Consider the following 26,020-nt stretch of genomic DNA (forward strand, 5'->3'; position numbering starts at 1 on the left):
CCCAGCGTGAATCTATGCAGGTTGAAGAGAGTCAGGTAAAACTAATGATATGATTACAAGCCATCTAGGGGGGTCAGGGGGTATGCTCCCCCGGGAAAATTTTATATTTGGGCCTTTTGAAATCGCTAGAAATTCATTTAAAACTGCTTACATGGAGAAATTTATCAATTTTATATACTGATGAATACAACTTTTCTTGGAACTATAACAGTTAAAAGTAAGTGAATAAATAAGATGACCCACCCCCTACGTGTAGATCAAAATTACATAACCCACCCCTTTTCGAGGGCTCAAAAACTGATGACCCATCCCCCTACTTATTGGCCAGTCCCTTAGCCCCATAAATTGGATTTACATATAAAAGCACTTTTATCACTGAGCTATCAGACGTACGCTAAGATAAAACATTTGGCGAAAATTGGGAAAATTTATTTAAGGGGTTTGGTGCCACCTTTACCTCAGTCCTCCCCATCCTTTATAAACGGATTTTTACCAACGGTAATTTTATTCTAATGGAAAATCATTGATTAGCAAAGAAATCCAACAGAATGACTAGTAACAACCACCGCCCCCTCCACTCACCCACAATCCAATTTCAGTAAAATGAGAAGTTCTGATTTGATTCGAAATTTCCCTCCTATTCCCGTAGCAGAATATATATATATATTGTTCGAATATATTAAAATATATTCGAACAAAGCTTTCTTGTACCCAACAAACTCAAGAAGACAACTAGTTAAAAACGGGAACTTTATTTACTTTTAGGCTAGTTTCATTTTGGTGTGGCATACAATATTTACAATGTCAGTCTGTTCTGGTCAGCATATATTATAAAATAATCTTAACACTTTTCCTCACTGTGATAGTAGCAAAATCAGAATGTACAGAGTCTCTATGACGTAGTCTTCTTCGCAGCCGTTATTTAGGCCGTCACGCAACGCTTCTCCCAACGCCTTGCGTGACGACCAAAGGCTGCTATGACGTGGAGCGAGAAAAAAATGTAGATATTCTACAATAAATCCACTACAGAACATGAAATAAGTGATCGTGCATGTGATGATACTGGTAAACTACATAAAGAAAAGAAACTGACCAAGAAATAATGTTACGAGGTACAAAACTAGTGGTTTTACATTTTCGCCAAAAAATAAGATCAAATTTTATTTAGCACCCTTAAAAAGTTTCATTGCATAGTTTTTTTACAAGCTAATTTTTTCAGTTCATTAACTTTGTACAAACTTTTTGCTGTAAGATTACGGTAACACTAACTGCTATAAACGCTAATTGATGTCATACCACGCTCTAGATTTAACTTTACAATAAATACAACAGGGAAATTTTGATGTGCTTGGGCGCGACTGATCTTGGTTTTCCTTCAAATCGTTGACACCCAAGTCAATACAATGTGACTAATAAAACAACTAAAGTGTAAACTGATGTCACTATGTGGTGTAATACATGCAAATACGGCTGCCCCTGGGCTTCAAAGGATTTGTATAATTCTGCTATAATGTACAATTAGAATTATTTCACTGACGCTTTAAAGGAGCTATGGGAATTTCACAGATTTTTGGTCTAAACTGTTCTGAAATTAATGGTAGGTAACTAAACCCATAAAAACATAATCTTTGAACATCTAAAGGAAGACATAACCTACATTTGCAAAAAAGAAATCAACCTATGGCTATAAATATCGATTTTTTGATGACACGTGAAAACAATTTGAAAATGTTAGCCTAGTTTTTTCAAGTTGCAATCCATTTCCATCCGCAGCCAAAGATGCTCGTTAAAGTTTTTGTGCTCTAATATAGAAATTGTTAATAAAAAAATGGACTATAATTTTTTGATTTCATGTGACACAACTATAAATTTTGGCTGTTAAAAAATCTGGTAAAATCTGTGACATAGTCCCTTTAAGTATCATTTGAAGTCCAGGGGTATTCTCGTGCAAAATATCAAGGATAACACGGTGTGACACTGTGACATGAATAGCGGGAAAAAAAATGTGGGAATGATGTATCAATGCGAGACCATGGGAATAAAGAACTATTCACCACTGGTACCCTCTACTGATTTAATCTAATTCTCCCATGTAACACTACAACAAATCTATGGACATTAGTTTGGAGAAACTGTAAGTTGACACTGCAGTTAAAAGGGGCAATAAAGTACAGTAGACCCCGAAGAGGAGTTAGGACAGACGCGTAATACAAGAAGGCCATGTTAAATACAAAAAAAAATATTTACCAGAAAATAATTAATATTTAGTTTGTTTCCCAGTGGTAAAAAAATAAAGCTTACTTATAACAACTGTTATTAACCTCAGGACAGAAACAATAAGCGAGTCAAAATTGGTACCAATTTTTATGCATGTAGCTAAAGGTTTCTGCTACAGTGTAATACCTCTGGCAGAAACAATAATGGGGGAGGGGGAGGGTGGGGTGTCTCAACTCATGTCGGTCAACACTTCCTGATTAACTAGTTAATCATGCTTTCACTTGCAAACTACTTTGAGAAACCAGAGGCTTGTTTCTGTTTGTAGACAGTTAGGGTTATTTCTGTTTGTTGACTTAACATGATTAAAAAACAAGTTAGGGCTAGTGTGTGCTCGTAGATAACCTGATTAACCCGTTACATGTTGGCTTGTGTCAGTGGACTACACCCAATAACCTGTTTGTGACTTGTTTTTGTTTTTGTTTGTAGACTTTTTGTTTTACCAGTTAGGCATGTTTCAGCTTGACGACTGCAGTAAGCTGTCAGCTTTGCATTAACAAGGGAAACTTTAAGAGAAGTACAAAAACAAGTTTATAGACTACAAATGCAAAATTTAAAGACTAATATCTAAAGCTAGCCTGCGAATACAGCCGCCTCTCATTCGCTCCCATTTCGAACGTAGTAGCGGGAGCGAATGAGAGGCGGCTGTATTCACAGGCTAATCTAAAGCCTATTTTAAATAAATAAAACAAACAAAACAGCCAAAAAGTAGATGTGTAAGTAAGTACTGAGGTATGTGGACAACACTCTGAAGAGATATCGTGTTTGGGAAGTCCAGGCCACACTGTATCATCCATGGATCCAGATTTGTCAGTCATTCACTCATCACTTGTGTCATTTCTTCATTCCACAGTCTGCTTGATTTGTACATGTGAATTGGTAGGACAACTGGGACCTATAACTACAATTTAATGTCCATCTATCTTTTGTCTGAAAAAAAGTATATTAAAACAATGTTACCCTGTTATTTATTACAAAATTCGTTAATTATTCAAAAGGAAAGGATCCAATAAAAAGCGACAACTCAGGTCACATAAATGCACTGTAACTCCCAATACAGAATAGCATTCTGTAATTTTAATACAGAATCCAGACTGTATGGGTATATACAATGGCTCCCCTTTGGCTTGCCATTGTAAACACCCATACAAATTGGCCACTCATATTGTATCTATCACTTACAAAAGTTCAATTTCAATTTGATTAAGTTGATTTTTGACACTAAATGAGGCAGTTTACCTTAAGAACAGAAAACAAATTAACACCAACACATACTAGGGCAGGCCTCAAATACCCCCACCTCACACCCAAGAGAATTATTTAAAAATCAACTTGTTGAGATCAAACATTTATCTAGAAAAATACTGTAGCAAACACTCAATGTTAAGTAGAATATAAACTAACGTCCAGTTCGTTGTTTATGTCTTGCGCTGCTGGTCTGTGGTGGAGCTGTACCCGGCATTGCTGTAGCTCCTGCGCTCATTGGAACAGCAGATTGAGAGGCATTCTGCTTCAGAAGCGTCCAATCAAATGTGTAATCATATTGGTGGTTTAACGTCCTGAAGAGAATTCTGTACAGCTGGCGAAGATACATGTAGTCTGGTGCCTCGTCAAATCTCAACCCTCTGCAGTAGTTCAAGTACATGGCAAACTCCGCAGGGTAACCCTGAAGAAATTTAAACGGCCAATATATATATCACTGTACAATTATGACACACAGATACACATGTTGCAGGAAAAAAGGTGTTTCAGTTAAACATTCTAGAAATTGTTTGTCTACACATTGTAAAAGGCCAGTAATAACCCCCAGGCTTATACAACTTTGTAAGGGGTTTTGGGTGGGCTTAAAACTGGGGGGAAGATTATGTTGTGGTTTAAATTACCTGAAGAGATTCCAAACCTGTTCTTGGTTTATTTTCTTTTATTTAGTACACAGTTTGATTTTTAATTTTAATTTTTTTTACACATAAGAAAAAGAATATGAGACAAATAAAAATAAAAAACAAACTGGTTAAAAAATAAGCCAAAAACCTCTAAAATATTTTGAACCACAACATATATAATATAATACGTCTGCACTTTCATTATTTTGGATAGCTAAAACAAGTCTGACTGGGACACTTACTTTACAAAGAACTTCAACTGGTGTGGACATCTTTTTCTCACTTATTCTTTCATATTTTTGTTTCTTTGTGGCAGCCTACATTGTAATAAAATTTGTCATAAAAGTTAATAATTACAAATAAATGGACTGAATTCGTAATATTTGGACCACCACTTTCACAGAAATTCTCCCCTTTGGCTTAATCCACAGCCTGTCTATCAAAAGATTTTCTAGAAGAAATGTTCAAAGTGGTTCAAAGTGTGCTGATTGAGATCAACATAGTATAGTGAACTTGTGATTGGATATGTTACCAAAAATTGAACCATATTACAAGAAAAGTTGCACCATGTCATCAGTACGTTCACTGTATCAAGAGGTATCCACTCGAGCACAACAAATAGTTATGTCTACTTTGATCAGAGGATGACCAGATCCCGGGGGGGGGGGGGTGGGGGGGACTCGCATATGAAAGTGACGGGGATGCTCGTTGTCTCGCTTAGGGGTGTATATTTCGGATTTTTGGTCTCGCTTAGGGTGTTCGGGGCAAAACGCCCAAAACGCCAATATTTTTAGCCATAATGGTCTCGTTTAGGGTTACACACGAAGAAATATACAAATGTAAACTCCATTCTTAGTTTTTTGGTATCTTTGAGGGGTCAAGAAAAGCTTGAGCCACACCCAGAGTGGTCTCTTTTAGGGGTTCTTTTGAAAATTTCCGACAAGCATCCCCGTCCGTTTCATGTGGGAGTCCCCCCCCCCCCCCCCCGGGGACCAGATACCTTAACGACGGACAGTTACCTTTTGCTTTAACCAGTAAACATGCACTAGAATGACACTCAAACAGTAAAATGGAACGAATTATACCACCTTGAGTCCTTGCCATGGAAGACTGCTCCTGATGAAATACATTAACACATATCCTAACGATTCCATATCATCACGACGGCTGGTGAAGAAGAAAATATTTAAACTCTGGTAAAGCTCAGGTATAAGAAAAGTATATTTTCAGACATTTTAAATATTTAAATTGGTGTCTACCCACGAACAGTGGGAGGCGCGGTGGCCTAATGGTTAGCGCGCTCGACTCCAAGTCGAACGGCCCGGGTTCGAGCCCTGGCCGGAGCGCTGCGTTGTGTTCTTGGGCAAGACACTTTACTCTCACAGTGCCTCTCTCCACCCAGGTGTATAAATGGGTACCGGCGAATTTACTGCTGGGGGTAATCCCTGCGATGGACTGGCATCCCATCCAGGGGGGAGTAGCAATACTCTCAGTCGCTTAATGCTACGGAAACCGGGATAAGCTCCGGCTGTATGGGCCACTTGGCTCGGACACAGACTTTACCTTTTTACCTACCCACGAACATGGATGACAAATTGTGATTTTTTTTACACTTATGGCATAACCGAGGTGGAAACATAAACAAATAAATACAGGACTGGTACACTGAATCAACTTACGATTGCTCAATTCCAAGATGTGCATTTATGCTGGCATATCTCGCTGTGCCAGTAAGATTCTTGTCTTCCCTGTATGTTATGTGCATTTTTGTTCTACTGTCACGGAACTTCTTTGCCAAACCAAAGTCGATAATGTAGAGCTGCCATGATGCAAAACAATGTCAGTAATAATTTTTTACTGTTATGATAATTTATATGAAGGGGAATTACTTAGAGTTTGGCAAAATATCACAATAATATTTTTTTAGTTTATTCGTCACCTCCCTACCTTGATAGTGGACTGGCATTCTACAAGTATTACAGAGGAAATATGATTGATCGGTCTTAATGTAAGTCAAAAAGAAGACTACAAAATAAAGGGTAGCATTTGTTTTTCATGACCCAAATCATCAGCATCACCCTTTACTGAGCCACTTGTTACCTCTGAAGGTAACGGTTATGTCATTTGTTTATTTTATATGCTACATGTCCAACAAGAGTTAAATGTTACTATAAAAATAAGAGAAAATTGGGTTCTTAGAAGATGATGATAATTATTATTATTAATAAGTCCTTCATAAAAGTTTCCACAAATTTGCAGGAAATTTCATTAAATGTTAATTTGTTAGCAATGTGCTTTCACAATACTGTGGGTGTAGTCAATGCTTTTGCGAAGCATAGCTGATCCTTAGAAGTTCTGCTTAATCATGAAAAGAATAACTTGTTAACTGTGTATTAATAGAACAAAAGAACAAAGCTCTCTCGTACCTTGTTACAGTTTTTACTGATGCCCATGAGAAAGTTGTCAGGTTTAATGTCTCTATGAATGAAATTCTTGTTGTGGAAATATTCAATACGACCTATCATCTGAAAAAGAAGAACAAAATGAATGAGTAAACGTTTGGAAAAACAATAAAATCTAACACAGAGAGGCTAGAAAGGTACAAGTGACAGCTCTAAGTGTGAGTCTTCACTCAGGTCTCACCTGATCAGCTAACATGAGCACTGTTTTCATTGTGAACTTTCTTGAGCAGAAATTGAAAAGATCTTCTAAGCTGGGTCCTAGTAAGTCCATCACTAATACATTGTAATCTCTCTCTTGGCCAAACCATCTGTTGAGGAAACAGTGTTATGTTAAGTGGGCAGTACATGTGCAGGTAATCACAATCAACAAGGAGAATGTGTTGTTTTACAGGAGACTACTACAACTGTATATACAGGGCACGAAATTAACTTTTTTTTCAAGGAGCCCTCTGGCTCCTAAATTTTCCAAAGTGGTCGCCAAGTCCAAAAAGTTAGGAGCCAATTTTTTTTTTAAAGGATAGGTGAAAAAAAAAACACATTATACAAATTGAGGGGTTTTTGTAGCTTTGAATCGAAGTGGAGTGACACTATTAACTTAATTGAACGTTTTTGTTCAGATCTCCATACAACAAAATTTTCTGGTTATGTTGTTAACAAACAGATACGATTAAACACTTCCAAACTTTTATAGCAAGTTTGTCATTTGTAAGATTTATTCTGTTTTTCCCTCACAGACCATCGAATTTGATGATCATGATCAGATGACCACTTATCTCGGACTCCTGTAAATTACATCGTCATGTGCACTGTAATATCAACCATATCCCAGAATGTCCTCACTTACAAAAAATCTTTCAAACAATTTTAGAAAAAGTTGACAAGTCTGCTAACTATTACTTCTAATGTAAACGTCACGAAAAAGCACACTGGACTACATCATGTTAACCTGTCATCATTGCTGGAAAAACAAGACATGTCCCAACCTCTTTTATAATCATAAACTATTCAAACGCAGTGGAACCTTAGTTACCCGACTTCAACTACATAACAAAACAGTAGCAAGTTACGTCTTTCTTGTTTGAACGTTGTTTGAACGCGCAGTCAGTATTTGAAATAAATGCTCCCGATCACTGTCTACGTCGCTGCTCATTTTAAATTTAAATCACTCAATAAATTAGGTAAATAAAGCCAAATGAGAGCACGTGGAAGGATTCGCCACGGTCGGAAAAGTACGGAATGTTGTGAGCCCGCAATATGCGTTGTTAGCAAAAGGGACACTTCATTTCACAATATACAACGTAACGTTTGCAAAATTCAAGATGGCGGATGTTGACAAGTTCGCTTCGTAGCATTCGTGACGATTTTGCTTAACAGACCTTATCGTTCGCACCGATTCATCTACTTTAAAGCTTTATTTAGTTGGAAAATACATCAAGGTAAGATATACAAAACCCAAAGAGTTCTGATCGCCAACTTGGCGACTAATTTTTGAATCTTGGTCGCCAGCACGGAAAACTTAGTCGCATTGGCGACTACATTAGGCGCAATTTCGTGCCCTGATGTACAGTACCTCTCAGCTTTTTTATACTGAGTGGAGAGATGCACTGGTAAGGTAGAGTCTGGGAACGAGCCTACTGGCTCATCACGCCAGAGTTTATCCGAGTTTCCATAGTATGACGTGACTAGGGGCATTTCTACTCCCCCTGGATGGGATACTAGTCAATTGCAAGGTTACCCCCAGCATAAAAATAACCAGTACACATTTGTACACCTGGGTGGAGAGAGGCACTATGAGATTAAAGTGTCTTGCCCAAGGACATTTGTAAGGCAATGCCCCGGCCAGGGCTTGAGCTAAGACCACTCAATCTGGAGTCCAGCGCACTAACCATCAGGCCACCATGCCTCCCGGAGAGCTGCACTAAAAAACGGAAAAAAGTACCTTGCCTTAACAGAACATAATGACCGGGGCTGGCCTCTCAATCTGGAGTTTACTATTAGGACACTAATCTTGGTCTCCTAAAACAAGCTACGTATCCAAATCTCAAATGAAAAAATCCCTCCCACAGTAAGGTCCCACCCAATGAACTGAAGGCCATGGGTTCATAATTCAGATTTATCACCAAAGAACAACTGAAATAATTCTATGTTTTTCTGATTATAAAAATGTTGTCAGTAAAGCTATTATCTAAAAACTTGATTCGTGTTCCATATCATTATGTTTAGACACTTCTTAAATGTTCTAAGATGCAAAATCACTACCAATAAAATTATTATGATCCTGATTAATTTTTGGAAACACAAAATTCCTGGAGCCAATAATATTTTATTACATAACCCCTTCCTCACCCCAAAATATCCACCCTGATAACAAACCTTAAGAAAAAGGGTTTTGTTCAAAATAAACCCTGGGCTTTGAAAGATTATATGCTGCATATGTTATAATACCATACCTGAATTTAGGAATACCAATTCCTCCTTGCAGTATTTTATACAGTTTAGACTCGTACAATAGCTGTGGATGTCTTGCCTTCTGGGACTCAAGCTTAACAGCTACTTCCTGCCAGTTAAAAAAAACAAAAACAATCAATTCATTCTCCGATTAAAAAAATACCTCCTTTCTGAAGACATGTTTATGTCTATTTCTTATGTTTTTTTCTAATTTAAATGCCAAGGAATCTTGACCATTTGGATAATCTATTATTATTATTAATAGTAATTACAGTAGCAAACTGAGAAAAAAATTCAATTCTGAAATGAGAGGTATTTACAGAAAGCCAATGGTAAGCTTAGCTACTAGCTATCAGAACCAGATATCTACTAAAATGGTTTTTCACTACTTACCTTGTTTTACCCATTCAAGTGTTACATGTCCTTTTATTAAATACGTACATGGTTTTAAAAAACATTAAACAATGTTATCATTAAATTAATGTTTTAATTGTATTGGATTGTCCTAAGAAAACAGATGTTTCCTGTCACATGCTAATTTCAATCTCATCTCTGGGATAGAGAGGCATCTTAAAGTCAAAGAACTTCTATACTGATTTTAACCTTATAAACACTGCAGAGAAAGGCACAGTGTATTGAATGCTGTTACTCACTAAGAAGTCATGCTAAATTATAAACCATTAAATATTATACAAACATAACATAACATGGATCTCTGAGATATGACTAATCTACAATATGGAATGTTTTTCACTTGAACGTTACGTGTATAATGTGGATGACATCACTACAGGGGTTGAATGTCACAAATTCATTAACCCTTAACATGCTAAGCGCGGATTATTCCGGGATTTGGAGGAATGGCCATTCTGCCACTTATGACGTCACCAATTTACACGTCAGCAGATTTTTGTGATTTGCATCTTATAGAGCTAGGATAGATCTTTCCACAGGACTATCCATCTTCAATATTGACTGCATTCCGACAGAGTTAATCGAAAAAAACACGATCAGTTTTTGGTGTAAAATTGGTGCTAAAACAGGCCAAAATACCCGTACTTGATCATGATCTCCTTTCCAGGGTTTTCCATTGATTCAGATCAAAACTTTTCAGGCCAGTAGAAGAAGTGCACAGAGTAAAAGATAGAGAGAATAAGAAAGCAGAGAAAAACGAAAAGGAAAGGAGCAAGGAAAAAAATCGGAAAGGTTCAGCCAAAAAAAAAAAAAAAAAAAAACAAGTCCAAATTTTGGCTTATGCGCATGCGCCAAAGTAAAATATTGTACATTTTTCCATGGAAATTTCATCAAAATCTTCCTGCATTGTCAGAAAGTGCATTTTTAGCGAATTTAGAGAACTTTTGGACCGTAGGGCCAAGAAAATCGATTAACGGTTATAAAAAACGCGTTTTTAGGAATACCGTAAAAACCCGCAGATAAGCCGCACCTTTTTTCCAAAAATTTTCGCTCGAAAGCGGGGGTGCGGCTTATCTGCGGGAACATTTGGAAAAGGTGCCGTAAATTTTCGTTAACTGATGCTAATTTATGGAAAATTATGTAAATAAATATAACATAAAACTACAAGAGAGCACCGGTCATTGCTTTTGCAAGTTTGACAGCTCCTATACTGTTTGCAGTGTCGACAATGCCCTATAACTTTAACAGTAATATTGATACTTTTACGAGCGAGAAAATACCACGAGTATTCACGAGTAAGATGGCCAATTGTTTCTTTCTCATTTTGCACTTTGATGGAAAATTTGTCGAACTGATTACGAAACTCTCTTTATGCAACAAGTTTATCTCCAATAGATGGCTCCCAAATCTCTTTAATTTGTCGATATGATAGCCACGAAACCCGAACGCCTCCATCGCCATCTTGTTTTGCTTTACGTTCTCGCCCTAGTCCCATATTTCACGTCCGATCAAATGCCTGGTTACTAAGCTACGAACGTTCGGCAAACGCAAGTTCTTGTTGTTGTGACACAAAAATCTATGGAAAAACTGCGTTGAGTGAAGAAATACCTGTCAACAAATGCCAGAAAAAGATCACCCATAATATGTCAAAGTTGGTTTTCATTATATTAAAGAGCTCAAATTGTGGGTAAGACTGAAGTATTTTCTGTTTCAATGTTCATTGAGTTTACGTTCGATGAAGAAGACTTCCTAAAGACTCAACTTTGGATTTTTGACTCGACTTTGGATTTTCCTTGATTTACTTTCAAAAAACTTTTTTCCAACATTTGAGTTGTTAAACTCGGGGTGCGGCTTATCTGCGGGTGCGGCTTATACGCGGGTGTTTACGGTAATTTCAACATATTAAGGGTTAAAAGGGTCATCATATTAACATTTGCCCTTGTTAAAAAGACCACTTTTAATAGCACACAGGTATAAAAACATACCTACATTGTGTATTATGCCAGAGCTATACTAACCATTGCTACAACAGCAAACATTTCGAGTGATAGTTCAAGTACAATTAACTCTAAAAGTACCACTAAATTTAACCATTTAACCACAATAATTTTGACTTGGTATGACATTATTGATAAAATTTATCAATACTGTAGTCAGTTATTCAAGTGAACAGCTTGAATAACTCATTCAAATAATGCAACTATTTAATAGTTCCATTATCTAAATGTGTTATTCAAGCTGTTTACACTGCTGTTTATTAAATATTTTTCATTGCTAACATTGTTTCACAAGTTCATCCCAGTAGCTATTAATATTACTGGAAAATGAAACTCTTGACCTTCTGATATATGCCGGACATCCCAATTCCTCAAACATCCAAAGGAAACAAAAACTGCTTTAAAAATTTGGTGTAAAATTGGCGTGTTGTACTGAGTTAAGGCAAATCAAAGGGAAACTACTTTTGGTCCGAGTTATCAGGAGGCTTGACAAATGGTGATTCTATTTAGCAATTAGACGGCAAGCTCGAGGTTTCTACCGGATGATAGTTTGCGTGGGGTGAAGCCCCGAGCCAACTATCAAAAGACGATAGAAACCGAGAGCGAGCCGTCTAATTGTTTTAGCATAACACAGTGGCTGATCTATTAAACACACAATATCGCTAGAGTTGATTTTTTGAAGGATTTGTTGATAAAATCTGGTGAAACACTGGGCGCGCGCTCCGAGAGCCGTCTAACGATTGATAGAAGGCACCTGTGTAGCCAATCAGATTGCGTGTATTGCCAATAGATGGCCGCTGGGTTATGCTAATATGTAATAGTAATGTACCATCGTGTAAAGTAGGAACAGATGTTTGTTTCATAATGTTAAATCTGTTAAATCTGTGATTTGGTAAACATATCTGTTTTGTGCATAAAGAAACTCTGATTATGTAAAATAATATGTGGGATGAAAATGCCTGCCTTATATTGAAATGAAACTTGTACCAGCATAAGAACAGACATATAAACATCATCTTAATTCTAAAAAAGCACAATACAGAGAACAGTAACTGTTGAAGTCTGGAATTGGGCATGTATTATAATTTTTTGTTTTAAAGTTGAACAAACAAACAAAATAAAAAAAAAATAATGGTTGCAATCTTCTTAGACTGAGCCAAAGGAAACAATGATTACGGTTCTTTTATCCAATAGTTTTGAATGTAATACATAAACACAGTGGTAATTGTGGATGTAGGTTATGAAATATGCTGGAAAATTTTCATAATTTGTATTTAGTACATATGACATATGACAAGCGTCAATGCTACAATAAATATTCAAAGATTTGTTTCTTGGCTCAATTGTTGACAATGTATATTTCACACATAATGGTCGCTCAGTTTTTTTAATAATAGAAGGTCAAAGTTTACTGAAATTAAAAATTACTTAAGAGCTGGCAGGGGATTGAAACACTTTGATATTGCTCAATACAAACCTCGCCATTTGTAATATTTAGTCCTTGGTAGATGTCGCCAAATGATCCGCTGCCTATTTTCCGTAACAATTTATATTTGCCTCCTACAATAAACTCGGAGCGGGCACTGCTAGGTTTCTGCATTTTAGAAACCTAAAGACACTAGAACAAAACATAAAAAACAGGATAAGTACCCGAGAATTAATTCTAAAGAATAAACCAGACAGAATTGAAATTTCTAAATAACATTACGTTTTGGAAAAAATCACTCATCGATTTCGCCGTCGAGTCGCTAAAAAAAATAAATTAAATACAATAATTTATGTTTACCTCGAGAAGTGTGTACTTTTATAAAGCAATAATTATTTGACCTATGGTTTTGCGCGCTTTGAAAATTGTTCGAGATAAAAGATTCCAAAGAACCATAAAATTGCGACACAAAAGGCATTCTATTTGATCCCATAAAATGTCTTTTTAAGCCCAAAAAGGTAAAAGAAGATCGCCAAAATCCTATTCGCGTCCTCCGAAGTCCTTATTTTGACATCTCCTTTTGTGGCTAATATTTTCATAAATTATTCAAGCCATCTACATGGTCAGAACTAGAAACATACATAAATATATTTATACACATGCATTTATAACCTTCTTGTATCCATTCTCCAAAAAATTCCCAGCCAAGGCTTAAGAATTTAAGACCTTTTTCAAAGTACAAACTAATCCTTGAGTCCTAGAAAGGTGACGTCCAAGTACAATACAACGAACTCCATTGAGCGAATCGTTCCTCGAAGAAGATTCATTAGAGAAATATTTGCCCTTCATACAAGAATTGTTTCTTACCTTTACAAGAAAATAAAGAGTGAAATATCCTCTTTGTCATTGGCTTTATCTGGCAAACCGTGAACGAGAACCTTACTTCGCTCATAAACTAACAAAATCTGAGATTACATTTCCTAATCTCCATATTTCATCGAACGTCCTCCATGTTTTTCCTTCCTTGCGATAAGAAGTATTATGGGATATGGTGTAACTAGGGGCAACCAAGAATAAGGTAATCGATATTTTAGTATCGATTAGCGTTCTAAAAACAAGATGGCGGCAGTAACTGCTTCCAAGACTAGGGTCGTCTTATTGAGTTGCGGATCTTTTAATCCTATCACTTTTCTTCATCTAAGGATGTTTGGTAACGATAAGATTTTGAAGAATTTAATATGCTTTATTTGCCACTTACTTTTCTTTGCCTGTTTCCGGTTTTTTCTCCTGTCGATCAATCAATGTATAAAGCTCTGAGCTTTTTCCTGATGATTTAAAATTTTCTGCAGAAATAGCTCGCGATGCTCTTCATAAAACAGGACTTTATACGGTGGTACAAGGAATTATTTCGCCGGTGAACGATGCATACAAGAAGAAGGTTAGTGAATTGTGAAATTTTGAGGTTTCGTCTTTTGTCAACAACGTTAATTTATTATTTGTTTGAATAGCAACTAAATTAAGCCTAAGCTAAGGTATTTGCATTTTCTTTATTAAATATTTGCCCAAAACACCTATTATTGCAGCTGGTTCCTGCTCCAGAATAAATAATCATTCAGGATTCAAAGAGCTTGAGTTAAAAAAAAAATCAACGCAAATAAAATAATATAACTTATTTTATATAGTTTGTCTGTGTTTTTTTTTTTTTTTTAATTTTATTTTTATCAGGGTAAAAATTATAATTCATGGAGGTACCATTGAAATGTTCCAGTCTAGCTTTATACTTAGCCTCGCACTTTTATAAGCCCCTCCCATTATCAAGTAATCCTCCCACTAGCACTGTGATATACTGTATATATAACTCAATAATTTATTATTAAATTCAAAATGTATACTCAAGTGCTCTATTCTATTAAGTGACTTGCAATTGATCCAGTGCACACATCTCTTTCGCTGGGGGGGGGGGGGGTAGACACCACAATGTCGAGCACTGTTAGCAAAGTTTGAGGAGGTACCCTGTTAGAGGGAGGGGGAGGGGGTTCTTACTGAGAGGGCTATACAAGAAGGCTCCAGAGGCCAAAATAGAGCCCAGGGGGGTACTCGGGATGTTAAGTGACGGGGATGATCCAATGGGGTCATAATCAAGATCCAAAAAAATCCCTAGGGCCTGGCGCACGCTACTGGTGATCAGTGCTGTAAATTTGACTTTAAAATGCTGTAGTTAAGCTGTCCAAATTGGATTTTGTTAAGATTTGAACACAATTTTAAACTATCAAAGAAATTTCTTCTGGAAGACTTATTTTCTTTTTAAAGTGTATCTTGGCGAAAAATAATTAAAAAAAACACTGTTGAAAACGGCTTTTTTTGACATGGCGCGTAACATTTACGGTCTAACATAGGCACATTTAGGATTTCTCGACTTTAGTAAGGAATACAGTGATAAAACTTCCTAGAGAGAATCTTTAACCTATGTACATTCTGAATCTTGAAAAAAAGCTCACCTTATAAAAAGCTGAGGACCTTTTTTTCACCTGATCACTTTTGCGACCCACAAGATGATGTATTCGTTTTCACCGAAACGTGCATTCTAAAACTCGCTTGTTCTTTCTATCCACTTATCTTTGTGTTTCAAAAACACCATATCTCTAATTGACATAAAATCAGCTTTTTGTCAGTCATAGCTTTGCCGAGATTATACAATCCCTTTTCAAAATAATACTAGATTTTCGATTTAGACCATCGTTTCCTAAACACAAAAACGCTCTTTTCCGTGCCTAAACTGTGCATAAACTGTGCCTAAAGTGTGCCTAAAGTGTGCCTAAACTGTGCCCAAACCGTGCTTAAACCGTTCATAAACTGTGCCTAAACTTATCAGAATCGTGCCTAGACTGTGCCTGAACTGTACCAAAACCTAAATCGTGCAAGAGAAAATTTCTCAACAAGAGTTCTGCCCGAAATCAAATTTCAGTTTCAAGACAAGGTAAGTTTATTAAATTGTTAACTTAAAGTAAATTTATAATAAAATGAAAAGTGATCAGATTAGAAAACTACATAGAAAGAAGTCAAAAGATACAAATCAATTGCTTACCTTAGAGTTTATTTATTTACTAAAGATCTACAACTTGCAATTGCGGGTAGATGTGCCCATCCTTCACGGAAAAAAAGAAAGCTCAGTACGAAAGGATGAATTACTTTCTTTGTAACTGTTTTTTATGCAGCCAAAGTTACGTTGTGAAGGTCAACCGCTGAAGTCAAATGAAGCACAAATCGAGTTCTTGTCTTTTTAATGTTGTAAAATGATAGTTATGCTTGTTCTATTGAAATAAATTTTTGCAATCAGAAGTCTCAAAGTCTCAACTAATAAGCTTGCATAAATCATGAACCAAAGGAAAACAGGGCGATATTCCTCTCTGCTTCAACAGAATGAACCACACCAGCCGGACTTTTCTTCTCAAGGTTTATACTTTCAACCGTGAGAACCAAAGCTTCTGATTGGCCAGTCTGTAATTGCATTAAAGTTAAGTCAACAAAGTCTGTCAACACAGACACTTCGTCTAGGGCTCGTCTAGCAAGCATGCAAATGCAGTTCTACGATTTCGTTGTTGTGTAAAACAAGTTTTCCAGTTAAATGTACAATTATGTAACAGAAATTGTGATGGTAGTTCAATGCTGTTACGAGGTAAAAAGCCACAGCGATCGAGTTTTAATGGTCTGGAAAATGGAAATCACCAAGTATATACCTGCCAACTCTCACGCCTTAGGCGTGAGTCTCACGCCTGCGAGTTGAAAACTTCGATCTCACGCCAACTCACACTTATGAACCAATTCTCACGCCTAGTCGAAAAATTTGAGTTTTAACAACCACAAACAACACACTTCCAAAAAAAATGTAATCTCAAGCCAATGTGAGAAACGAAAACTCATGAAAATGACATCGCAGAGTTTTGACCAAAAAAAGCATTGGAAACGAGGTCGTGTTTAGCAAAACACATCCACACCTTGCGATCGGGATATGTTCGGAACGTCTTCGGAATACTTTGGACGTCATCAGAAAACTTTGGACATTGTCGTATCGTCTTCGAAAATCCTGGTACTCTCAGGATAAAAATCTCACGCCTTTGACTCAGAAAAAGTTGGCAGGTATACAAGTACCTATCCTGTTGGCTTGTATATTCAGTACAAGCTGCTTGTCACGCAATGAAATATTTGCTAGCAAGATCATGAATTGAAGCAATCGTGAGTCTGATAGCACGTACAAACATTCTTTATTTTTTTGCCACTTTCACAACCTGTTCCAAGGTGTTAGGAAAAATTTTCATTCAGTGAAAAAGAAGAAAAATCGAAACGCATTCTTAACGCTATCGTCTTCGACATTTTATCAATTAAAATGCGCTGAGAAAATCTTTAACTTCGTTATTGTAGTACATTCACAATGCATTGAAATCTGGCGTAAAATATGCATACTCTGTGCCTACAGGGTTCCCAAATCGTGCCAGAACCGTGCCTAAATCGTGCCTGAACCGTGCCTGAACCGTGCGTAAGTTGTGCATGAACTGTGCCTAAACTGTGCCCAAGCCGTGCCTAAATTGTTTTTATGCACACAAACCGTGCAATTCGCCGAAGCACGAATATCGTGCTGTTACGGTCGTGTACACCAGTAGCGTGCGCCAGGCCCTAGGGCTTACACCAAAACCCAAAAAAATCCCTTAACAAAAAATAACCCCCAAGAAATCGACAGCAAAACACGTTTGTTTGTACTTTATTTGCAGAACTATGCAGCCAAAGCACTACCACAAATCTTAAGATCATTTTAAATACCCCCCAAAAACCTACTTCAATAAAAAAAATACTTGCCAAGTTTTCCTACCCAAAAAAATCCCGGAATCGAAAAAATTCAAACCCCAAAAAATCCTTCTATCATCCCTGTTACTTTAAATCCCGAGTACCCCCCTAGGAAATAGAGGCACCTACTTCATTCTTCAATCTGGAGGTTTTTGAAAAGGAAAGGGATTACATGAATTGAAGTATTGGAAAGGATAGCGAAAACTGTCATTTAGGAAAATATTTAGAAAGATCTTCGAATATCTTGGACATACATACTTGAAAGATTCTGGGTTTGAAAAGGGATACAGTTGTCTTTGGACAAATGTTAGGGTACCATTTTGAACTATAGAAGGTATATGAAAAGGTTATTTTTACTGTAAAAAAGGATGTATCAATATGAAACGGTAAGTACTTGGCAACCTCTTCCCAGGGTCCTCTCCTTCCTGTCCCCAACCACAACTGGACAGACATGTCCTTTTGAACTGGATTAAATGTCTGCTATATAGATGATTGACAGAAACAAGAAGCGTAACCATTGACTTGAGCAAAGTTTGCAAGCATGTTCTTGAAAGGCATAGTAAAATAATTAATATTTTTTGTTTTGTCATAAACAGGAAATATTGAAAATAAATTTAGCAACAACATAGTGGAAAGAATTCAAAAATCTGCAACATGAAGCATTTTGATAACACATTATTTTAGAAACTGAAATACATAAGTAAAAGGTAAAGTCTGTCTCCGAGCCATGAGGCCCATACAGCCGGAGCTTATCCCGGTTTCCGTAGCATTAAGCGACTAGGAGTATTGCTACTCCCCCCTGGATGGGATGCTAGTCCATCGCAGGGTTACCCCCCAGCAGTAAATTCGCCGGTACCCATTTATACACCTGGGTGGAGAGAGGCACTGTGAGAGCAAAGTGTCTTGCCCAAGAACACAACGCAGCGCCCCGGCCAGGCCTTGAACCCGGGCCGTTCGACTCGGAGTCGAGCGCGCTAACCATTAGGCCACCGCGCCTCCCAATGAAATACATGTAAAGACACATTATTATTATTATTATAGTGTCGCATCTAGTAGTGCTCATTGTGTAGCTTACTTTAATTATCTTTCTGCTCTGTGTCATGTATTACTTATTAGGACCTTGTTAATTCAGAGCACAGAGTTGAAATGTGTAAGCTGGGAGTTCAAACATCAGACTGGATAAGGTAACAAGTTTGTTCTTTTTCATTCTTTATGGCCAGGTTTTTATCAATCACTACATCTGTAGTGCTGGGTATACTGTGGGTGGGGATAGGGGGTCTGAACCTCCCACCTCCCATACCTCTTGCTCCCGCTTCCCGTACCTTTTACTCCCACTTCCCGTACCTCTTACTCCCGCTTGCCGTACCTTTCACTCCCACTTCCCGCCCCTTTCCATAGTGGTGCCCTTCACTTTGTCCCATATCTAAATGCAAAATATAACAAAACATTGCGAAATTTTTCTTGTTTTCTCCCAGGTCTTGCCACCTTAGAAATCCCACTTCCCGCTCCCTCTTCTCCCGCTTCCCACCCCTTTTCTCCCGGTCTCCCACCGAGTCTTTCTGATAATTATTTTTTTATGGACAGTGTAGATAGCTGGGAAAGTAAACTTGATTGTTGGTCACGGACAGCCAAGGTTCTAGATCATGTGACAGAGGATGTTGCTAAGAAATTTCCAGGTAATTACTATTAAAAATATTGCAGCAACATAGAAACAATAAGATAGCAAGTTTATAAAAAATTGTGTGGTGATAACAGGGGTGTCTGGAAAACCTGAATAGAGAATAGCAAATGGTCGTGAATAGCCTAGGACTTCAAAGAATACAATCATGTTGTGTCATTTGATATACGGGTACTGTAAAATCCCGGTTATAGGCCCCCCGGTTATAGACCCATCTACCTGTCTACAGATGTTGTGGTTTAATTTTATCTTTGGTTGAAAATTTTTTAAACCAGTTAGATTTTTATTTCCCTTTGTTTCAGATTATGATAATGAATGAGACAATGAAAAATCAAACTGGTTTGAAAAATTTAAACCAACTATAAAATAAAACCATTATAACATAGACAAATATTGTCCCAAATATTGAAATGAATTTGATTTATTATGATGACATTTTAAGCTTAATTCAAAACCAGTTTACGGGTAACTTTAGTTATTGTAAAACATATTTTGATCAACACTGCTTCAGCTTCTTCTCGAAACAACCTTTTTCTTCCACTGATAAGCCCTCCTGTTTATAAGTCCACCCAAAACCCCTTACGAAGTTGTGTAAGCCCAGGGCTTATAAACACGATTTTACGGTACAGTCGACTCCCGATAACTCGAACCCTCGCTAACTCGAACCTCGCGCTAACTCGAACCAAAGTCGATTTCCCCTGGATTTCCATCATACATTTACTGTAATTTTACCCCCAGTAACTCGAACCCTCGATAACTCGAATCTCCCGCTAACTCGAACCAACTTTCGTTTCCCTTCAGGTCATTTTCTATATATTTTTACTCTCGAAAACTCGAACCATGTCTGTCAATACGTGACAAGTCACAAGAAACAGTGTACTGTAGTCAAAAACACCGACTTTCTTTTGAAATTAATACGTACGCGAGTAGAGCAGCCCCGAAATGCCCCTCAAAACACGAACTGTGCCACGCCATTGACGTGCTACAGATGTTTGGTTTGTTGATGGAGGTTGATACCAATTCTTTCAAGTCCACCATAGAAAACTTTCAAGGATAGTTGATAGTGATTAGTTGAAAAGCGTCAAGGCGTATTGAAAGTAAATCGCTTGAACTCTATAACAGTGGCCCCGCCGGACGTTGTTCTCTTTGAAACCTGCGAAGTTCGCATTACCCAGACTTCTCCTGCTGCGTTGCTTTCTTTCACATTACGTTACGATTGATACAGTTATTTAGAAATGTATTATTTCATTTTCACTCGACTTTTCAATACTATAATCAAATTTGATTAAAACGTACACTGTATGAATTGAAAAACAGTTAACACCGTTTTTTTTCCCTTATTTCCGGTCATTTTTTCTCAACTCTCGATAACTCGAACTCCCGATAACTCGAAACTTTTTCAATTTCCCTTGAAGGTTCGAGTTATCGGGAGTCGACTGTATTTTCATTTCATCTGTTTAGGTTCCACTCCTCCAGTAGTAAAGTTACTTTGTGGTGCTGATCTTTTGGAGTCGTTTGCTGTTCCAGATCTGTGGGCAGATAAAGATGTAAGTTGCAAAAAGCCCCCCTGGAGGGGCAACTCCCTATAATGGCCTATATGGGGAGGCTCTGCCGAAAGGGGTACCTGTTTCGGCCTTCAGGTATATAAAAGGGTAGGGATTTCACAAGTTGAAGTATGTGAAAGAGTAGGGAAATCTGTTGTTAAGATATTTAAAAGGGCCTTCAATTAAAATAATTCAAGAAGATGCACCTTGTGGCTGTACTCATTCCAAGGGTTTAGAAAAGGGATGCAGTGTTCTTAAGTAGGTATGCAAAAGGCATATAAGGTATATGAAAGGGTGACCTTTTCTGTCAAAATCATATAAAAAAGGGTAAGGGGTTGGACCTTGGGGCAGAGCCTTCCTGTATTAAACTATGTTGAGTAGACCCCCTCCCCCCTTCCCCTAGGCAAAAAGCTAACTGAAGGATGATTTTGTTACCAACCTGTTGAAATTTGCAACTGTGAAGAGTTTGCAGTGGCTTGATTTCAAATTATTTCCAATAATTATGGTTATAGTAATACGATAGTCCAACAAATTCTGTTGGGTCATAACCCAGAAAAGAAATGCTGGGTTAACCTGTTATGATTTGGCATCCCATCCCATTTTTTTCCCATGAAAATCCTCAACTTCCTACCCCAATTCTTGGTTTTCATGTTACGTCATAAAATTCTGAAATCAAAATTCACTAGGCCTACTAAATTTTCGTTGTCATTAGACGTGAGATAAACTAAAAATTTTTTTTTTTCAAATTTCCAGATCGATAGTGTCATTCGTTTTTTAAACAGAGCATTTTGAATATTTGAGTTCTCCGTCGTATGTTACATCAAGCTGAGTGCCGTGACAAAGCTGTTTTGTTTGAAAAAAGGCCTTTCCTTTCCATTTTCAGCAGATTGAACATTTCAGATATAATAAGTGGTGTTTATGTGAAACTGTACTAGCTCATGAGCCAAAGATTGCCGCTGTTGTAAACTGAATTGAGTTCCAGATAGTTTCTCTGACATCATGGCGGCCATATTTGTGTCCCTCGGAAGGACACAGTTATGGCATCTCCATACTAAGCTTTATAAATTTGCGTGGAAAGGTTAGGCAAATAACTCGCGAACGGTACACCGCACAGATCTGAAACTTGGAGAAATTGTTTATCTATTTATCGTCTATAATATTTGAAATTCATAGCTTCTGTAGTTGAATGGTTTCGAATTAATTTTTTGATTGCGTGACAGTGAAAACCAGTTGCTTTATTTTTTTCTGTGTGGTTTTGTTGCATCCAGATTTATGCATGTCTTTTTTAAAGCTATTGTTAAGTTCTTTTGGTGTTGATTTTTGTCCATACCTCTTGCTGTCAACAGATTGAAAAATTTGTAGGCAAAGATCATGGTCTTGTTGTCATATCTCGAGTCGGATCAAACCCCGAATCTTTCATCTATGAGTCAGATGTTCTTACAAAGTACAAAGTAAGTAAAGATAGTATTGTAAGTTAAGTAATGTTAATATGGTAGGTAACACCAGTCTTTTATTAGGATATAAGGTATTGTCAGTATTGTTAACAATGTTTTCTTATACTGTAAGTAACTGTAAGTAATGTAGTTAATTTTAGTATTGTAAGTAATGTTAGTTTTGTTTAAGTAATTTGTAATCTTCTATGGGTACGGCATTACAAACAAACAAAGTGACCAGCTCCCTGTTGGCTTGATAGCTAGGTTGGTAGTGTTGGTATTGAAGAGGTCATGGGTTCGAATACTGTTAAAGCAGTATTCTTTTTTCAACTGCCTGAGTTGTGTAGTCTACATAACTGTGGTTACCTTTTATGTGTTACAAATCATTCACCTGCAGTTCAAATAATATATTTGACATTTGATATATTCAGTGTGCATGAAACATATTGGAACAATAATGTTGGATTTTTGAGTGAACAGATTTCTGCAGTGGGACATCAGTCTGAGTATTCACAGCAGGCAAAATGCAAAATTCCAATGTATCCTTTCGTTTTCTTGCCTCAAAGTTTGTACTTGGAAGCATTTGAAGCAAAAATGTGCAAGGCATTAATTTTGTAGGAAAGGTTATGCAGAGGGAAGTGACCAACTAGGTGGAAAACAATAATGCACCTGTGGGTACAAACCTTGTCATTTTTCTGAAACTGTCTTAATTTTGCCTTGCAAGTAGAAAATTTTGAGAAATTTAAGACAGAAATCAGGGTTGGAAATTAGTGCTCGCCCACTCGCCCAGGCATGTGTGAAAACTGGCAGGCGAGTACAAATCACGGATCACTCGCCCAGTTTGGCGAGTATGATTTATCATATCACTTTCCACTTTAAAATAATCCACACCGTCCATAAGCCGATAATTACCAACATTTTGAAATCTCCATCAAAGCTATTTGCTTGCAAAGTACAAGTATTTGGGAATACATATCAGATTAAACTGTGTTTCAACTTTTGATGGAAGTGTGCTCGCGTTTTTATTGTGGAGTAAGCTCTATTTTTCGGCGACTTTTCATTGCAGTCTGTATCGTGATCGACCACTATGGTGGCACGATGAGTATCAAAAAGTTGTTCATTTCATTATTCATGGTGGGAGGGGGGCTAAATTTTCCTTTTTTAATGGAGGAGACTGGGTGAGTGAAAACTGATCTGGGCGAGTGCAAATTGAAGGTCACTCGCCCAGACGGCGAGTGTTCTGAAATTTTAGTTTCCAACCCTGGAAATTTTATAAATGACAGCTTTGGTCCATGGTAACTGTAGACACATTGCAATTGACAATAGGGGACACCTACCGGAGTAACTTGAACTATCTAAAATGAATATAAAATGGAAATAGAAACAGATAATAAATAACACAAATCTGAAAGAAATTTACAAAAATTACTCTCACTTATAGGGATATGATAATGTTAAAACTATTATCACTTTTAGAAAATACTTCTTATACTTATTGCTTTGTGATGTTCCACAGGATAACATTCACATAGTCACAGAGTGGATTACAAATGATGTTAGTGCTACAAAGATAAGGTAATGTTTTAGCTTTGTGCTCTTTATAAGAAAAAAAAGGTCTGCAATGCATATGTGGTGGTTCAATTTTACCCAAGTTGGTACAATCTGGTATTTTTCCTTAAAGATGATTTCCAGTCCGTACTGCGCAGACTCAGGGTTTGTTTTCATTTTTGTTTTGAATTCGTTGAAACGTTACACTTCGGTGATAGCGTACATGAAGTTTTTTAGATCGCCATTACGCATCGTTTCGTTCAAGAATTCACGATGAGCTAAAACGTCCGTTTAAAATACCATCGAGCTTCTTTTACTCGTTATTATTGTTTTGCAAGGATATCTGGCATTAACAATGAAGAAAAAGGTAAGTTTTGTCCCGGAATTTTTATTTTTGCAAGTAAACATTCTTCTGTTTGTGAGACTCACAAACATAATTGCAGGCGGAGATTGCGCAGTACGGACTGGAAATCATCTTTAAGTTTGTTTTATATTGACTATCATAAACTATTATATACACCAGAACAAAGGAAGATACAAAATTTTAGCAAGGGTAAAATTGAACCACAGCACACGGTAACATACATGGGTATGTATAAGAAATTGAATTGTTTGCTTTTTTGATAAATATTATGGCACAGGTAATTCCAGGCCCCAATTGTTTGATGGATGGATGGTGATTTATCCAACTGGGGCTATCAATGCCAGGGGGATCCAGTGTTGCTTGTCTGAATTTAAAAATGTTCTATGTCAGTGTTTTTTTTTGGACTAGCACTATCTTAATCAGTATTACAAATATACAACTTCCATATAATTTATTGTGGTTTAAAGTTATCTTTGGTTGAAATTTTTTTAAACCCGTTTCTTTGGTTATTTTCCTTTGTTTTAGATTATGATAATATAAGACAATGAATTTAAGTAAAAATCAAACTGGTTTCAATGAAAATTAAAAATCCACCCTAAGAGCATAAAATAAACAAGCATTTTTTCTTTTCAGGAGAGCTATAAGAAGAGATGAAAGTGTGAAGTATTTGGTTCCAGACCCTGTAATTGATTACATAAAAAGGCATAAACTCTATCTTTCAACAAAGTGACAAATATTTTTAAGTTAGTACCGGTAATCTATTTTTCCAATTTTCCTGTATCCATTGTTAGTGAGGAAGTTCAGTAATAATTTTATGATCTATTTAATATGTCAGTATGGGAATTATAGGAATGTTTTGACTAAGGTGATGAGCAAAGACCAGATGCATTAAGACACATGGTTATTAACTGGAAATTGATAAGTGTAAATCAGGGATGAAGCTAAGAAAACACTAAGCTGGCTCAACATCAAGCCCAGCTGGGTTTTCTGGCCTTGCCAGCTGTAAAAGTTTACCTTAGTCTTTGTTTTCATGTAAAATTTCAGCCGGATTTAAGTTGTCTTTCAGCCGGTGAAATTAGCCGGCAGCTGGCCCTTAGCGACATCCCTGGTAAATGCTTTAATAATTATCAGTGGGCTAATGCTCAAAATGTCAGCTTTTCCAATTTCACTGCGGTGGTTTTACCTTTATCAATTGCCCGTTATTAATCAACTATTGTGTTTCACTTGCTTAGTGATGCAGCAAACTTTGTTCAGTGGGGGGGGGGGGGAAGGGGACAGGGGGGTAGCCCAGGAGAAAAGGGACAGGAAGTGGGATTCTAAAGGTGATGGGAATCAGGAGAAAACAAGAAAAATGTCACAACATTTTGTTATATTTTGCAGTAGATACGTAACAAAGAGAAGAGAACAGATTCAGAAAGGGGCAGGAGAAAAAAAAGGGAAGCGGGAGGAAAAGGCACGGGAGACGAGAGGTTCAGACCCCCTGTCCCTCTCCACTGTTCAAATACAGTGAGGTCGGTTTACGAAAATGGTCAAGATTCTTCAATACTGACCAACAAACAACCCTCCAAGTTTATTTTTTTTCGTTAGTGGAGTGGCCATTTGGCCACCGACGCTCTAGTTTGGTTGCCAATTTAAAATAATTTTAGTTGCTAAATTAACTCACGCTTTCAATCCTTCTTCTCAATTTTTTTCGCCAGTCTGGCGACTTCG

At 37.1% G+C, this 26,020-nt stretch overlaps 2 protein-coding genes across 3 annotated transcripts; one reads left to right on the top strand and one right to left on the bottom strand.

Annotated features, from left to right (window-relative positions):
* Positions 1–736: 736 nt before the first annotated feature.
* Positions 737–13,929, bottom strand: LOC144643217 (casein kinase I-like). Of its 2 annotated transcripts, none has more exons than XM_078502405.1 (10): positions 13,772–13,929; positions 12,956–13,096; positions 9,070–9,176; positions 6,801–6,927; positions 6,584–6,682; positions 5,837–5,976; positions 5,246–5,324; positions 4,400–4,474; positions 3,679–3,940; positions 737–3,204 (listed from the first exon to the last, which is right to left on the bottom strand). In XM_078502405.1, exons 2-10 carry the CDS (start codon positions 13,076–13,078, stop codon positions 3,194–3,196), a joined length of 1,023 nt encoding a protein of 340 aa, XP_078358531.1. In that variant the 5' UTR covers positions 13,079–13,096; positions 13,772–13,929; the 3' UTR covers positions 737–3,193. The 2 variants fall into 2 exon arrangements, with proteins under 2 accessions (XP_078358531.1, XP_078358530.1); XM_078502404.1 differs by having other exon boundaries at positions 5,243–5,324.
* A 64-nt stretch (positions 13,930–13,993) lies between these two features.
* On the top strand, positions 13,994–25,568 carry LOC144643232 (nicotinamide/nicotinic acid mononucleotide adenylyltransferase 1-like). The gene is made up of 8 exons (XM_078502429.1): positions 13,994–14,114; positions 14,254–14,342; positions 18,860–18,927; positions 19,328–19,419; positions 20,883–20,968; positions 22,312–22,416; positions 23,915–23,973; positions 24,944–25,568. Exons 1-8 carry the CDS (start codon positions 14,024–14,026, stop codon positions 25,038–25,040), a joined length of 687 nt encoding a protein of 228 aa, XP_078358555.1. The 5' UTR covers positions 13,994–14,023; the 3' UTR covers positions 25,041–25,568.
* The last annotated feature ends 452 nt before the right edge of the window (positions 25,569–26,020 follow it).

The sequence above is a fragment of the Oculina patagonica genome, chromosome 2 (genome assembly GCF_052425735.1).
Source record: "Oculina patagonica isolate OP01 chromosome 2, crgOcupat, whole genome shotgun sequence".
Classification (NCBI taxonomy): domain Eukaryota; kingdom Metazoa; phylum Cnidaria; class Anthozoa; order Scleractinia; family Oculinidae; genus Oculina; species Oculina patagonica.

What these genes read in the sequence shown, in the direction of transcription:
- LOC144643217 (XM_078502404.1), bottom strand. Translation starts at nt 13,078, where the DNA reads ATGCAGAAACCTAGCAGTGCCCGCTCCGAGTTTATTGTAGGAGGCAAA. An exon ending in CATCTTGGAATTGAGCAATC is followed by an intron (nt 5,325 to 5,836) that starts GTAAGTTGATTC and finishes CTTCTTCACCAG; the next exon opens with CCGTCGTGATGATATGGAAT. An exon ending in CATGGCAAGGACTCAAGGTG is followed by an intron (nt 4,475 to 5,242) that starts GTATAATTCGTT and finishes ATTACAATGTAG; the next exon opens with GCTGCCACAAAGAAACAAAA.
- LOC144643232 (XM_078502429.1), top strand. Translation starts at nt 14,024, where the DNA reads ATGGCGGCAGTAACTGCTTCCAAGACTAGGGTCGTCTTATTGAGTTGC. An exon ending in CAAACATCAGACTGGATAAG is followed by an intron (nt 18,928 to 19,327) that starts GTAACAAGTTTG and finishes TTTTATGGACAG; the next exon opens with TGTAGATAGCTGGGAAAGTA. An exon ending in GTTAGTGCTACAAAGATAAG is followed by an intron (nt 23,974 to 24,943) that starts GTAATGTTTTAG and finishes TTTTCTTTTCAG; the next exon opens with GAGAGCTATAAGAAGAGATG.